Source organism: Rhinopithecus roxellana, chromosome 4 (genome assembly GCF_007565055.1).
Source record: "Rhinopithecus roxellana isolate Shanxi Qingling chromosome 4, ASM756505v1, whole genome shotgun sequence".
Lineage (NCBI taxonomy): Eukaryota > Metazoa > Chordata > Mammalia > Primates > Cercopithecidae > Rhinopithecus > Rhinopithecus roxellana.
The window spans coordinates 65,534,860-65,550,597 of NC_044552.1; the positions used below are offsets into that span (position 1 = coordinate 65,534,860).

The 15,738-nt window shown below is 42.5% G+C and overlaps 1 protein-coding gene and 3 non-coding genes across 4 annotated transcripts; 3 read left to right on the forward strand and 1 right to left on the reverse strand.

Annotated features, from left to right (window-relative positions):
• Positions 1-589: 589 nt before the first annotated feature.
• Positions 590-663, reverse strand: TRNAT-AGU. The gene has a single exon. It is a non-coding gene; the product is annotated as a tRNA-Thr (tRNA).
• Positions 664-5,180: 4,517 nt separating this feature from the next.
• On the forward strand, positions 5,181-5,253 carry TRNAR-ACG. Its single transcript has one exon. It is a non-coding gene; the product is annotated as a tRNA-Arg (tRNA).
• Positions 5,254-5,654: 401 nt separating this feature from the next.
• HMGN4 (high mobility group nucleosomal binding domain 4) lies at positions 5,655-14,655 on the forward strand. Its single transcript, XM_010364446.2, has 2 exons — positions 5,655-6,186; positions 12,849-14,655. The coding sequence occupies exon 2, from the start codon at positions 12,929-12,931 to the stop codon at positions 13,199-13,201; it is 273 nt and encodes a 90-aa protein (XP_010362748.1). The 5' UTR covers positions 5,655-6,186; positions 12,849-12,928; the 3' UTR covers positions 13,202-14,655.
• On the forward strand, positions 5,744-5,816 carry TRNAV-CAC. The gene has a single exon. It is a non-coding gene; the product is annotated as a tRNA-Val (tRNA).
• Positions 14,656-15,738: the final 1,083 nt, after the last annotated feature.

The window sequence follows — 15,738 nt, forward strand, 5'->3', positions numbered from 1 at the left end:
AGGCTCCTCTCTGACAGCTTCTTTTCTCAAGTCTCGGTGACAAATATTTGTTTTTGCTTTGATTTGTTCCTTTCCAAAAACTCTGAGTACAATGCAATATTTTAAAATAGCGAATCACAGCTTGTTTTATGTGGCCAGATCTTACTGTCTGCTGTGAATTTTCAGAGATGCTACAGCCTTCTCAACAACAGATTATCAATCATTCCAAAGACTGACCTTCCAAAAACATTACCTGCAGATTCTAACAATGAATCTGTTTAGGATGTCCCCAGGAAAGAAAATAGAATGACCAAAGATTGTGACTGTTGCTTGTAGTTTAAATTTGGTGTTTACCTTTGGCTTTCCCTGGTTCCTCTCGTACATGTTTTAAGAATATAACATGTGGAAGAAAAATGTAAGAAAAACAAGAAATTCACAATTTCATTATTCTAAAAGAGAGCCAAGTTGATGTTTGCTTTTTTTTCATAAACAAGTTGGTTTCACACCGGACGCATATAAAACATTTTGAGGGCGCCCCACGGTGGCAAATAACCTTTCAAGCTACACTTCAATGGTTCCATGAGTACTTCGAAGGTAGTAAAACAACAATAGGCCCCGCTGGGATTCGAACCCAGGATCTCCTGTTTACTAGACAGGCGCTTTAACCAGCTAAGCCACGGAGCCACCACACTTTGTGAGTTGCAAATGAGCATAGAAAAGAGATGATCTTTGCCTTTGTTCTGTGCATTGATTTATTTTCTTGTTACTGAGGTTTGAAAGTACGCAGACACTTCTTCAGACACTGAAGATTAACCTTGGCTTCGCCCCAAAAGACCTAAGAAACCGCTCAGTTGCAGGATAACAAAGTTTTACGCGCGGGGGAGGTGAGGGGTGGGGAAAACACTGGCGATAGCCTGACCCCCGCCCCAGGGCGAAACAGCAAGCAGCTCATCCTGCTCATCCTAACGTGGGTGGGTAAAGTATGACCTCTGGCTTCAGGGAGAAGAGGGTAGGAAAGCGGGTAGCCAGCCACGTTTACAGAACACTCCTCCGAGTCGTGTAATACATTTACACCAGAGCACTTACGTCACCAAGAACTGATCCTAGCAAGAAGCAAGCTATTTCTTATTTCATGGCTTTTAAATTAAACTGGAATTAGATTAAAATTCCGGTCATTCCTTACCCCATTTCTTTCCGTTAAAATTGGGCTCCCCCTACCTGCTTAAAGATTAACTAATGGAGTTCCAGAGTTGCTTCTTAAAAACTCAAGATTTGGCCGGGCGCGGTGGCTCACGCCTGTAATCCCAGCACTTTGGGAGGCTGAGGCGGGTGGATCACGAGGTCAGCAGATCGAGGTCATCCTGGCTAACATGGTGAAACCCCGTCTCTACTAAAAATACAAAAAATTAGCCGGGCGTGGTGGCGGGCGCCTGTAGTCCCAGCTACTCGAGAGACTGAGGCAGGAGAATGGCGTGAACCCGGGAGGCGGAGCTTGCAGTGAGCCGAGATCGCGCCATTGCACTACAGCCTGGGCGACAAAGCGAGACTCCGCCTCAAAAAACAAAACAAAACAAAACAAAAACCGGCAAGATTTAAGAATTAACAACTTAATCTTGGAAAGAGATAAAGAAGTTCCCTTCCTGGTATAGCTACACAGCAAGAGAAGCTTTCTTGTCCTGATACTTGACCAAAGGATCTGATTTGATGTGTCAAATTAGCATTGTGTGTGTGTGTGTGTGTGTGTGTGTGTGTGTGTGTGTGTGTGTGTGTGTGTGTATACATAGAGAGAGGAAAAAAAATTCTATATCGTCATGGGGGCTTATGTGTTCCCAACTTATTCTGTTTTCTATTAAAAATAAATCTGATCTTGGGAGTATAATTTGAACAAAGGGGTTTAATGAAATTCTGAAGAGTATCCAAATTGTTGGCACAGCTGTGAAAGTAACTTCCCAAATGAAACCTGTAATTATGTTTGGCTTTTTTACTTGAAATCTGTTGTCCTGGTGATTATGCTGAAACAGACATTTCAGTATTTCTTAGCTGTATCAATATTTAGAGGATTTCTCTGTCACAATCTAAGGCAGACATTGGCATGTACCTTTGCCTATATATGTGATGGGGTGAACAGTAAAAGGCCACGCCTACTAGAGTTTTCATTTTTATAAAAAGATGCAAGTCTATGAACTCAGCACTCACTTTGATTGAAACTCATGAAATAAGCACTTATTACTTTATTATTATACGATTAGCCATCATATTATGAGTGTGCTTGGAGCCAATATAATCATCATAAATAGCACAGTCACACCTAAAATGGCTTTAACCCAACTGTGGCAGGCACCAGACAGCAGAGCCAATAGTATTTTATTTTGGTTTTTCCTTTGAATGGCAGCTGACGAAGTTTGCACACAATTTCTAGGATGTCAAAGGAGTTGTTTAGCCAGAGATAAGCCTTGGAAGCAAATTGAGACTTTGAGCAATCATTTTCAGAACTCTTGGTGTGAACTGTATCTTCTATTCAGTTCCCACTGTGATTAGGATGAACCGTGGAACTCTCACGTTGGCTCCGCTCCACACATCTGAAATTGGAGAGGATGCAGGTGGCTGTGTCACAGCCTGCTGACAGTCATGTAAAACAATGTGAGAGTGGCGATGGTGCAGTTTTCCATATGCCTGGGAGTGAAACTGAAAAAAACTGTGCACTGAAACAGAGGAGGAGAGTCCACCACTGTGATAGTTGTATGTGTCAACTTAGCTAGGCTATATAGTATCCAGTTATTCAATTAAACGCTAATCTACATGTTTCTGTGAAGTTATTTTGTAAATGTGGTCAACAATCAGTTAACCTTAAATAAAGATTTTCCTTTATGTAGATGGGCCTTATCCAATCAGTTAAAAGGCTTGGAGAGCAAAACAAAGACTTCCCTAAGGAAGAAGAAATTCTGTTTCAAGACTTCAGCGTCAGCTTCTGCCTGAGAGTTTCCAGCTTGGTTGTAGGCAACCCTACAGATTTCAGACTTGCCAGTCCTCACCCTAGATATATATAAATATATACCTAGATTTATATATCTGGACTCTGTTTCTCCGATAGATGCTGAAGAAAAGACTGGAAGTTGAAACTGGAACTGTCAGAAAAGACGTAGAAAGATTTTCAAAAACAAAGCGAAAGCATTTTCTTTTTCTTTTTTTTTTTTTTTTTTTTTTTTGAGACAGAGTCTCGCTCTGTCGCCTAGGCTAGAGTGCAGTAAGTGGCGCGATCTCGGCTCACTGCAACCTCCGCCTCCCGGATTCAAGCAATTATCCTGCCTCCCGAGTAGCTGGGACCCACGCCCGGCTAATTTTTTGTGTTTTTAGTAGAGACGAGGGTTCACGATGTTGGCCAGGCTGGTCTCGATCTGCTGACCTCGTGATCCGCCCACCTCGGCCTCCCAAACTGCTGGGATTACAGGCATGAGCCGCCGCGCCCAGCCAAAAGCATTTCTTGTAGTGAATATAGCTAAGAAATTTGAGGTACCCAAGGGAGGTCTTCAAAGCCTGCAAAACACAGATAAATTTTTATAGACAAACACTGAGGAGACTGAATGTGGACAGAGCCTACAACCAGCTGAGTTAAAGTCAATTTTTAAGGTGCTAGGTGGGACCTGTGACTTCCAGGGATGCTCTAGCCTGACCAACATGGAGAAACCCCGTCTCTACTAAAAACACAAAATTAGCCGGACGTGGTGGCACATGCCTGTAATCCCAGCTACTCAGGATGCTGAGGCAGGAGAATCGCTTGAACCCGGGAGGCAGAAGTTGCGGTGAGCCGAGATCGCGCCATTGCACTGCGGCCTGGGCAATAAGAGCAAAATTCTGTCTCAAAAAAAAAAAAAAAAAGTTTTGGTAACCTATTTTAACATAATTAGTTTCCTTTTGAAATCTTACATATTTATCTTTTCTTTCGTATATTCAGAAGTATTATTCTGAGATAGAGTCCAGAATCGCCAAGCTGCCCTTGGGGTCCATCGTACAAAACCGAATGAGAAGATCCCTATGCTACTGCCTAGGGAGGAATCCATAACCTAGGCCTACCTTAACGCTTATGCAGAAAGAGCAGAATATTTTTTGTAAGGGCTGTTGAAACCTTATGAACTGAAAACAAATATTTTCTAATCTCAATGTGTATATTCTCAATATCAGGGAGTTTTACTCCTGTTTAGTAGACCTCAACTTACTTAAAATGCTCACCAGGCATGGGGATGATTTATTCTCAGAAATATGGACAAACTAAAACAGACACATATGAGACGTTTGTTTGCTTTCAAAGTGAACACGTGAACATTCATATGTGTGTCCGGGTTGATGCTCCTTATAAAGCTGTCAAATTCTGAGATCAAGGCCCTGCAGTAGAAGCAGCATGCAGTGAGGAGACCTAGCACAGTTTTGCTTAGTAAAATATTTGAAGAAAAAAAAAAAAAGAACCACAGAGAGACAAATAAAAACTCAGACCATGTCACCGTACAACGGCTTCCAGTTTCCTACAGAATACCAGCCAGGGTCCTTACAAGGGCCTGTAAAGTTGGCCAGAGTACTTACAAGGGCCTATAAAGCCGGAGGTGGTTTTCCAGGATCTCCTATTCCTCTCCACTGAGCACTGGCCTCCTCAACATAACTCCCAAGCCTGCTCCCACCTCCAGGCCTTTTTCCTAGCGATTTTTTCCCTGTTCCAGATCACTCTTTTCCCCTGATAACAGCATTTATCTCTCATTCATCGCTTTCACTGCTGGCCTTTCCTATCCTCTTTCCCTGTTTTATTATTTTTTTTCTCCAATCGCTTATCACTATTATTTCGTTTATTTAGTGCTTTATTATCCGCTTCCGCCACTGCCCTGTAATCTTCAGGGCAAAGGTCTCTCATGTTTTCTTCACCGTTATCTACAGTGCCTTGAACACTAATACTGGTTGAATGAACGAACATATTAATGGAGCGGTGATACTAGGGCAGAGAGGATGCAGGGCATGCTTTTCACCGCCATCTTTCAGCCAGGAGAGACAGTCCGAGAAAGGAATGAAGGCTACGGGGCGTGTGCAGAAGTAGCCACCAGGGAGTCCGTGCGCTGCGAGCCTGGACCAGCGGGCAAACGCGGCTTACAGGCCCTCGCCCAGACATTACGGGTATAACCTAGTTTCTTATGAAATACCCTGCTACCTACACACGTGCAGGGCCAGTGGCGCAATGGATAACGCGTCTGACTACGGATCAGAAGATTCCAGGTTCGACTCCTGGCTGGCTCGGTATATACGCAGGTTTATTTTACAACTTTCCGATTCCGCTGGAGTAATGAAATTCGTGCAAGGTAAATTTGCCTGGAAGTCTCAGAAGCGAGAGGGGGCCGCTTTCGACAAGAGATGGGGTTATCATTTCTCTGGGGAGCAAATTCTGCCACCGACCACGTGGTAACGCCAACTACGTCAGAGAAACGCTCGCCCTACCCAAGTCGTGCCCAGCCTCGCCTGACCATTTTGGCCGAAGAACGAAGGACCGTTCAGAGATATTAAAGTCTCTATCGTGTTCTTCCCTATTCAGTCATTTGAAATGACTGTATGTGGCTTCAGTTTTAACACTGGAGAGGCTAGGTCTGAGCTGTTCATTGGTTTTTCTGGTTTGAGAGTTCGGTACAGAGACGCATGCGCACATCAGCAAAACTCGCACTGAACGAAGAAACAGCAAGTGTAGTTACTACGCAGATAGAACTGCTTGCTCTGAGAGAGCATTCTGCGGCAGGTTTCCGTAGTGTAGTGGTTATCACGTTCGCCTCACACGCGAAAGGTCCCCGGTTCGAAACCGGGCGGAAACACGGTTTTTCTCTTCCTACTACGAAATTCTTACAGTGTGTATCTTTTAAAGATTTTTCAGGCCATCATAAATTTCCTGTCTCCCTGTCTTACGAGGTCGGGACAGCGGTGCTTAGGGCGGGCCTCAGAGGCTGACACACGTATCGCCAGGGGGAGAACCGGCTCTCTCCGGCTTGAACTCGGGGCGGCTCCCAGCCTGCAGCCCCGGAAGCGCATCCTCACCTTCCCTCGCCTTCCTGTTCCTGGCAGTGCCGGGCTCCCCTAGTCTTTTCTATCTTGGGGCTGGAGCTGGCCCTGCCCACGCCTAGGGCTCCGGCGCGTTAAGGGCCTCAGCTGGGATTCCCGCTCCCCTCGGACGGCCACGAGACTCGGGTAAGTGCCTCACAGACTTTAGTACGCTACCCGGGAAAATGAGGGGCCGGGTGGGAGGTCTCGCCGCACTCCATATACTTAGGACCCTCCTGCCAGCTGGCCCCGGTCATGATTAAGGGCCTTGGGCCCCGTCAGCCCCGCCTGTCTTCCCGTCTCCAGAGTAATCGCAGCATCTCTCCTGAGCTCCGAGTGTGAATCCCTGGGAAAAGCTGAATCCAGAGGTGGGGTCACAGAGAGCCGCAGGCCCGACAGGGATGAGAAGCCCTAATCGGCGCTCTAGGGCCAATAAAAGAAGGAAAGAAGGGGATTTGAAAGGATTGCTCCCGCAGGGCTGTGGCCTTGAAGAGGTGGTGACTGGCAGGTTGGACTGACCTGCCGTGGGCTCTCCTTTCCTCCCCAATTTACCTTCGAGAAACCCTCGTTGAGGAGACACCCAAGGGCTGAGTCTTCCTCCACTTTGACCTTTCGCTATCCCATCACAAAGAAAAAATGGATCCCAAGCTTAAGAAATGGACCAGCACTTGTTTAGAATCAGGACTTGTGCCATGGTGTTTGGCCTCTTACCCCTGCTTGCCACATGGCTTGCTTACAAGTTAATTGGATTAATCAAACGCTTTTATGAGAAAGTTTTGTTGTGCCACCTGGCAGCCTCGGATGTACCCTCAGAGAGATTTCTTTCTTAGATGTATTACTACTTTTTCTAGGGATTAGCCAAGCCTAGCCTCTCAGATCACATTGCTCCAGGTTCCCTCAAATGACTGATAAGAATGTGATGTGTTTGTTTTTGTTTGTTTTTGAGACGGAGTCTCACTGTGTCTCCCAGGCTGGAGTGTAATGGTGCGATCTCTCTCACTGCAACCTGCACCTCCCTCTACCTCCCGAGTTCAAGCGATTTTTGTGCCTCAGACTCCGGAGCAGCTGGGACTATAGGCGTGCAATACCACGTCTGGATAATCTTTGTATTTTAGTTAGAGACGGGGTTTCACCATATTGGCCAGGCTGGTCTCAGACTCCTGACTTCAAGTGATCCGCCTGCTTCGGCCTCCCAAAGTGAGATAACAGGCCTGAGCCACCGCGCCCGACCGAATGTGATATTTTTGTGACCACGACAAAAGAAGGGCTGCATTCTTATGTGGGTCTGCAAAATTAAAAAAAAAAAAAAAAAAGAAAGAAATAAAGAAAAGAAAAAAGAAAAGGACAATGTTTAATGAGCTGTTTTCTTTTTACCATTTTCTTAAACAGGCTGCTTGGATAGATGTTGACTTGAAAGGTCCATTCTTTTGTCATCTTGCTGTTTCCCTTAACAAGACAACATCTTGGCTAGCAACATAATATCTTAGTTAGCAAGACAATAAACTTGGGCATGTGCTCAACAGCAATCTGTCTAATACATTTTCATTTAAAATCCCCTCTGTACTACCCAGAAATGTAAGCAAGTTATTGTGGTGCCCTGAAAGGGGGCAGAGGTTCCAGGGTCCTGGGAGATGACAAGGATTTATCCTCTTCATCTTTCTCTGATGCCAGTTAGCAGGAATACTTTAGCCTGGAAGCTGAGTGTGCCTCTAACCAACCTTTACAAATGGGTGACTGTTTGGGAGCTTATGGCTCACTCCTTCTCTTTAAACCAGATGCATTCTGGCAAGCTGCAACAGCAAACCTACCATTTTAGACACCCTGCCTTTTCTCATCTTTCCTTTCTACTCCTGCATCTCCCAGTCTCTCTCACTTAACCCCCATGGAAACTCATGCTGCATCTCTAATACTTTGGAAAATGAAGAACAAACAGGCCCTGGAGAGTGACTGACACCATGTGACCTCTTGCTTCTGTAGCACACAGCATCTTGCCTGTGAATCTTTTTATTTTTTATTGAGACAGAGTCTCGCTCTGTCACCCAGGCTGGAGTGCAGTGGCGCAATCTTGGCTCACTGCAACCTCCGCCTCCCGGGCTCAAGTGATTCTCCTGCCTCAACCTCCCAAGTAGCTGGGACTATAGGCATGTGCCACCACACCCAGCTAATTTTTGTATTTTTAGTAGAGATGGGTTTCACCATGTTGGCCATGCTGGTCTTGAACTCCTGACCTCAAGTGATCCACCTGCCTCCACCTCCCAAAGTGCTGGGATTACAGGCGTGAGCCACTGCGCCCAGCATTGCCTGTGATTTTTTATTGTATTTTAATTACATCCTTTATTCTCTCTTTCCTAAGCTTGGTGTTCATAACTTTCTTCCAGGTCTTCCTTCCAACCCCCAAAAACGATCTTTCCTTAAGTAAGAGGCAGGGAAGAAGAGGGGAGCCTTCTGATTTTGGGGTGGGATTGAGGCTAAAACCCAAGTTAGAACTACCTCCCAGAAACGCAGTTCTGTATCCATTGAAAGAGCAAAAAGATGCTGCTAAATGTGCCTTGTGTTTGCTAGGGATGAGGTGAAAATGAGTATTGAATGAGGTGGCATTTTGGTCCATGGATTTGCTTGCTATGAAAGAGAAAAAACATGGAAAAATATATTTTGAGAGCTGGGTGAGACCCCCAAATTAATCTAATCCAAGATGCTTCCCTAGTCACTAAATTCTTTTTTTTTTTTTTTTTTTTTTTTTTTTTAAATAGTGTCTCAATCTATTGCCCAGGCTGGAGTGCAATGGCGCAATCTCGGCTCACTGCAACCTCCGCCTCCCAGGTTCAAGCAATTCTCCTGCCTCAGCATCCTGAATAGCTGGGATTACAGGCACGTACCACCACCCCTGGCTAATTTTTGTATTTTTTAGTAGAGCCAGGGTTTCACCATGTTGGCCAGGCTGATCTTGAACTCCTGACCTCGTGATCTGCCCACCTTGGCCTCCCAAAGTTCTGGGATTACAGGCGTGAGCCACCACGCTCTACCCAAGTCACTAAATTCTTACACTGTTCTCTCTTATGTTAGTCCGCTAGGGCTGCCAAAACAAGGTACCACAGGCTGGGTGGCTTAAACAACAAAAATTAATTTTCTTTGACTTCTGGAGGGTAGAAGTCCAAGATCAAGATATCGGCAGGTTTGGTTTCTTCTGAGGCCTCTCCTTGGCTTGCAGATGGCCGCCTCCCACTACGTCCTTAAATGTGTTCCTCTATGTTGTCTGTATCCTAATCTCCTCTTCCTAGAAGTACACCAGTCATTTGAATTAGGGCCCACCCATAAGACCCTATTTTGCTTTTTATTTCACTATTAGGTTTTTTTTTTTAAGCTATTTCTGCCAGTTAATTTAAACATCATGATCTTTTTCTGATGATAAAAATGCAAGTCTTCATGCTAACAAAAGGATTGGAAGAAGGATGAAGCAGATGTTCCTTCTCTCCTACAGCAATCTCTTTAAATGAGGAGTTAAATTGAGAACATTCATGAGAATTTCAGTCCAGTTCTGTGCAATGAAGAGGAGTGATTCAAAACTTTCACTAACTTGCTCTGTTGTTTGTTAATATAATGTTATTGGAAGAGTTATTTTAACAAAGGGGAATTGTTATATTTCTAAAACTTTTTAAATTGTTGCCATGTCTTAGAAAAATAACTTCAGTATCTGTCTTGATAATTTCTTCCCCTGATGATACCACTGAAAGTCATTTCTCTCTGTTTCCAAAAGTTACACAGTTACTAGTAAGATTTATCTGCCAGTTAATGTTCTTTTCTTCCACATGCATGAAGGAGTATTTGTAATGACTTTTATATTTTATCATTAACATTATTTTTTTGAACTCTTAAAATGTGTATTGTTTTTACATTAATAGACTTCCTTTTTTTAGAGCAATTTTTGGTTTATAGAAAATTGAACAGAGAGTTCCCACATACTTCTTTTCCCCCACCTCAGTTTCTCCTAAGTTATTAACAACTTGCACTGGTGTGGTACATTTGTTACAAATGATTAACTAATATTGACAGCTTATTATTAACTAAAATATATAGTTTACATCAGGGTTCACTCATTGTATGAAGTTCTGTGGGTTTTGTCAAATTCATAACATCTACCATTATATAATATATGCCATTACAGTAGCATACAAAAGAGTTTCATTTACCTAAAAATCCCTTCCGTGCCACCTCAGACAATTTCTTCTAAGTTAAAACCACTGTGTGGTGAGAGCTCCTTCCTTTTCGAACCTCCTTGTCCTTTATGGAAATGGTAAGAGCTTTTACCCATCTCTCTGGCCCCTTTTCATTATATGTGTATCTGTCTCCTACATTTGTAAGTTCTGTAGAGAGTCGGTGACCTGGTCTCCTAATCAGCTTCCTAAAGGTGAGTTTCAATAATTAAATCGTTATTTATATACTCAGATACAGCATCCAGGCAGTGGCCTATTTTTTCTGATTTTATTTTGTCACCTGCTGTATTTTGGCCTTTGACATGTGGAGATAATGGCCCCCCTACTTGGGATGGACTGCAATGGATCTAACTTGAAGAAAACTGAACCCAGGAAAAGAGGTTGTGTGAGCATTCCCACACCAGGAAATGGGCTGAGAAACAATTTTGAAGTGAGATGGAAGGAGAATGGTATGCAGTATCCATTCTTAGGGAAATGTGTGCTAAGCCAAAAGCTCACTCTTTGGTTAAACACTCTCATTCTCTGGTAAGATAAAGGTCTCTAAAAATATATGCAGAATATTTGGGATAACCTTATTTATTATTCATTGCCCAAGTTGGGTCACTTTTCAAAGTAAAAGGGAACATTATGAATAATTATACTAGGGCAACAGGTATAAATCAAGTCACCCTACTATTAGACCAAGTGATTTTCACTGGTTCCTTCATTGTAAGAGTAGCTTCTTTTGTTTCCTAAAAATTGTTAAAATGATTCCTTAATGTTGCATTTGAAAGAAAGGGAAAAGGACAAAAATTAGCAATAAATTTATGTAATGGCAAGGATTTCTTCAGAAGAGAGCAGGTCAGGTGTAGTTAGATCAGTAGAACTGTATGTCTCAGTGGCACCATTACTTTTTTATTTTATTTTTTTTTTGAGATAGACTCTCGCTCTGTCCCCCAGGCTGGAGTGCAGTGGCACTAATCTCGGCTCACTGCATCCTCCACCTCCCGGTTTCAAGCGATTCTCAGGTGGATCACCTGAGGTCAGGAGTTTGAGACCAGCCTGGCCAACATGGTGAAACCCCATCTCTAATAAAAATACAAAAATTAGCTGGGTGTGATGGTGGGCACCTGTAATCCCAGCTACCCGGGAGGCTGAGGCAGGAGAATTGCTAGGGAGACAGAGGTTGCAGTGAGATGAGATCGCACCACTGCACTCCAGCCTGGGTGACAGAGGGAGACTCTGAGACTCCGTCTAAAAAAACAAAACAAAACAAAATCAAAACTGGAGTAATTTGGAGACAAGATTAAAAAACTAATAATAACATTGTAGAATGGGGCCACTCACAAGGTTACAGAATTTCCCAGAAAATGTTTTCAAGGGTGGGGCAGAAGGTATGATAGACAAAAGCTTTAAAAAAGTCACACAGTGCCTGTGAATGCCAGCCCTAGGCCTAAGTCCTAATTACCCAAACTCAAACTCTTTTCTATTTCCTACCTGTGTGGCTCTCAATCTGTGCTCTGGGCTACCCACATTTTTTAGTATTTTTATTAATTCTTGAGCAGGCACATACAATTTTTCTGTGTAAGACATAGATAATACTCCACCCATGTGCTTCCCCTACAGCTTAAAGAAGAGAACGCAACATCCCCCATCTCTGGACTAACCTACATGCCTTCTCCAACCACATCCCTTTCCCAACTCCCAAGAGATAACCACTGGCCAATTTTTATTTATCCCTTTTTTTTTTTTTAAGTTTTGCTATATGTTTGTGGCCTCAACATGTCATAGTTTTACATGTGTAAATGGATCTATAGTGTACATATTCTTCTGCAACTTCCTATTTTTGTTCGTCATTATATTCTTGAGATTGATCCTCGTTTTTGAACTTAGCTGTAATGTATTTGTTTCTGCTGCTGAATAGTATTCCCTTTTATAGATACTACCAAAAAATATATATCCCTTCTACTATTGAAGGACATTTGGGTGATTTACAGGTTTTTGAAATTACAGTGTTGCTGGAAACATTCTTGTGGAGATCTCCTGTCCACACCTCCAAGAATCCCTCTAAGTAAACACCTAGACGTAAAATTGCTTTGCATAATACCACTGCTTCCAGAGTGCTTTACAAATAACCACTGTTTCCTGAAGCAAATACACTAATTTGCACACACACACAGCAGTACATAAGGGTTTTGATTGCTCCCTATCAGTTGAGTCCTTGATATTGTCAGATAACTTGGTTTTCCTCAGTTTGATAGATATGAAATGTTATATCCTATGCTTTTAATATGTACTTCTTATCTATTTTTAGGTGCTTATTCCTCACTCATGCTTCCAAGAAGTACCTGTTAACATTTTTTGCCATAGTTTTAAAATTTTCATTTTGTCTTTTTCTCATGGATCTGTAGGAATGCTTTATGTATTCAGGATTCTAACATTTGTCCATTATATGTGTTACACATATCTTTGCCGAGCTGGTAACTTATTGTTTTACTTTTACTATGCTATCTTTTTTGATATACACAAATTATTAACAATATAGTCAAATTTGATTTTTAATGTTTACATTGGTCAGTCTTTCCCTTTATGGTTTACACTTTTTGTGTCTTGTTAAAGACATCTTTCCAGGAGCAGTGTGAGGAGGACAGAAACACCCACCAGGACTGCTCAAGCCGCCTGCCAACACTGCTGCCACCATGCCGAAGAGAAAGGCAAAAGGAGATGCTAAAGGTGATAAAGCAAAGGTGAAGGATGAGCCACAGAGAAGATCAGCACGGTTATCTGCTAAACCAGCTCCTCCAAAACCAGAGCCCAGGCCTAAAAAAGCCTCTGCAAAGAAGGGAGAGAAGCTTCCCAAAGGGAGAAAGGGGAAAGCAGATGCTGGCAAGGATGGGAACAACCCTGCAAAAAACCGAGATGCCTCTACACTGCAGTCCCAGAAAGCAGAAGGCACTGGGGATGCCAAGTGAAATGTACATTTTTGATAGCTCTGTCTTATAGTGATTCTACTGTTTGAAATACTATTTTTTTAAATCAAGTTTTATAAAACCGTAGAATTTTGGCTCTCTTTTTTAAGTTATGTTGTTAGCACACAGGACACTTCCTTGTTGTCTTTTGTGGAAAGGGCAAATACCACTAATAGGGTGTATCTCAGAAACTGAATTGAAATAAGGGAAAATAGGATTTTCTGTCCTGTTTGAAGATAGTTCTTGATTCCCTTGATTCCCAGGAGAGAGTCTCTGACATTCACATGTCAGCCACTTTGGCACAGAAGCCTTACAGTGTGGGGAACCAAAACTTCGTGTCTCCTCTTTCCCTGATGCCATCAGCATAGACTTGACTTCCTTAAACCAAGAGTCTTGATGTGGCCTTGGCAACCCTAAAATCAACTGTGTTAGGTAACAAAACTCAGGCTTTCTGTTGATGACATCGAGATGGTGTCACTCAAAAGAGCCAAGATTCCTGTTTTCAGTTTGTGGATCCATCCTGCTGGTTTTACTTTATTCCCTCCATGTCAAAGTGGGCCTGTGAAAAGCTCATACAGGCCTCATGTGAAGTGTCCACCCTTTCTGAAAATCAATCTTGTTCAAAACAGCAGCAACCTATGTTGTTAACTTTTATAGTGACTTTTAGAGGAGGGAGTTTAGAAATTGTAAAATGTTATAGATTGTTGCCTATTTCCTGCTGAAAGTAAATGTTTTTAAAAAGTATCATATAAAGCTGAATACAAGTTGGTTTGGGGGGAGATCCTTTCCAACCCAAAATCATAAATATATTCTTTACTGCCTTGTAGAAATTTTATACTTTTGCCTTTCACATTTGTCTTTAGTCTGTCCTGAACTGATTTTTGTGAAAATTATGAGTTAGAAATTCAATTTAACATTTTTCATATTTCAAAGTGGTTGTCTCTGCACTATTTACTGAAAAGTTCATCTTTTCCCCAGTGATTTGTAACACTGCCTCTTTCATAAATTAAATTTTTGTGTACGTATGTGGGTCTTTTGATGGTTTCTATTCTGACTGACATCAATTTGTCTAATCTTATAGCAGTACAATACAGTCCTGATTATTGCAACTTTAGGAAAAGGTCTGATAAAAACCAAGATGCCTCCACATTTTGTCATAATTTTAGCCAATTTCACCTCTGTCTCCAATATCACCACAAAATTTTTCTTCCTTGGAGTGTCTTGGCTATTCTTAGCCAACTATTCCTCCATATTACTTGTAGAATTAGATCAACAATTTGTAAATCAAACAAACCCAAGAACATTGAAATTTTGATTGGATTTGTATTGAATTTATAGATTAATCTGGTAAGCCATGTCATCTTTACAATGTTGTCTTCCAATACATGAATATGGTTCAGCTCTCCATTTACTTAGGCCTTTGAAATATCTTTCAATAAAGTTTATAATTTTCTCCATAAAGGTCTTCTTGTTAATATTTCCTAGGAACTTTATGCTTTTTAACACTACTTTCTATGGCATATTTTTAGTTCTTACATTTTCTGGTTTTAGCTAATGTTGATTTCAATTTTTGTATCCAGCAACCTTGCTACCTTTCATTCTTGTATCTGCATATTCTTGTGGGGTTTTTGTTTTTTACATAGACAACCATATATTCTGTGTATATAAACAATTTTGTTTCTTTTTAGTCCTTACACCTGTAATTTCTTTTTCTAATGCTCAGTGTAGTCTAGGTGTTGGTGTCTGCTATTTTTTTTTTTTTTTTTTTTTTTCTTCCAACCAGAGTCTCACTCTGTCTCCCAGGCTGGAGTGCAGTGATGCGATCTCCGCTGGCCGCAACCTCCGCCTCCCGGGTTCAAGCGATTCTTCTGCCTCACCTTCCAAATACGTGGGACTGCAGGCGTGCACCACCACACCCAACTAATGTTTGTATTTTTAGTTAGTAGAGACGGAGTTTCACCATGTCGGCCATGCTGGTTTCGAACTCCTGACCTCAGGTGATCCACCCGCCTCAGCCTCCGAAAGTGCTGGGATTACAGACGTGTGCCACCACACCCGGCCGTGTCTCTCCTTTTTTGTTTCTTTTTTTTTTTTTTTTTAAATGGAGTCTCACTCTGTCACCCAGGCTGGAGTGCAGTGACGCGATCTCTGCTCACTGCAACCTCCGCCCCCGATTCTCCTGCCTCAGCCTCCCGAGTAGCTGGTATTACAGGCACCTACCACCAGGCCTGGCTAATTTTTTAATTTTTATTATTATTATTTGTATTTTTAGAAGAGACGGGTTTTTGGCATATTGGTCAGGCTGGTCTCAACCTCCTGGCCTCAAGTAATCAGCCCGCCTCGGCCTCCCAAAGTGCTGGGATTACAGGCATGAGCCGCCATGCCCGGTGCCATTAGAGTTTTGAGCAAAGAAATGGCACAGTCTAAGGTGTTTCATATATGCATGTGTGTGTATGGCTGCTGCATGAGCAATAGACGGTAAGCTGTCACAGCAATCTAGGCAAAACATGTTGATGATTTGTACCTGGTATGGAACCGTG

Excerpts from the sequence above, each read along its gene's own strand:
- HMGN4 (XM_010364446.2), top strand. The coding sequence starts at position 12,929 with ATGCCGAAGAGAAAGGCAAAAGGAGATGCTAAAGGTGATAAAGCAAAG.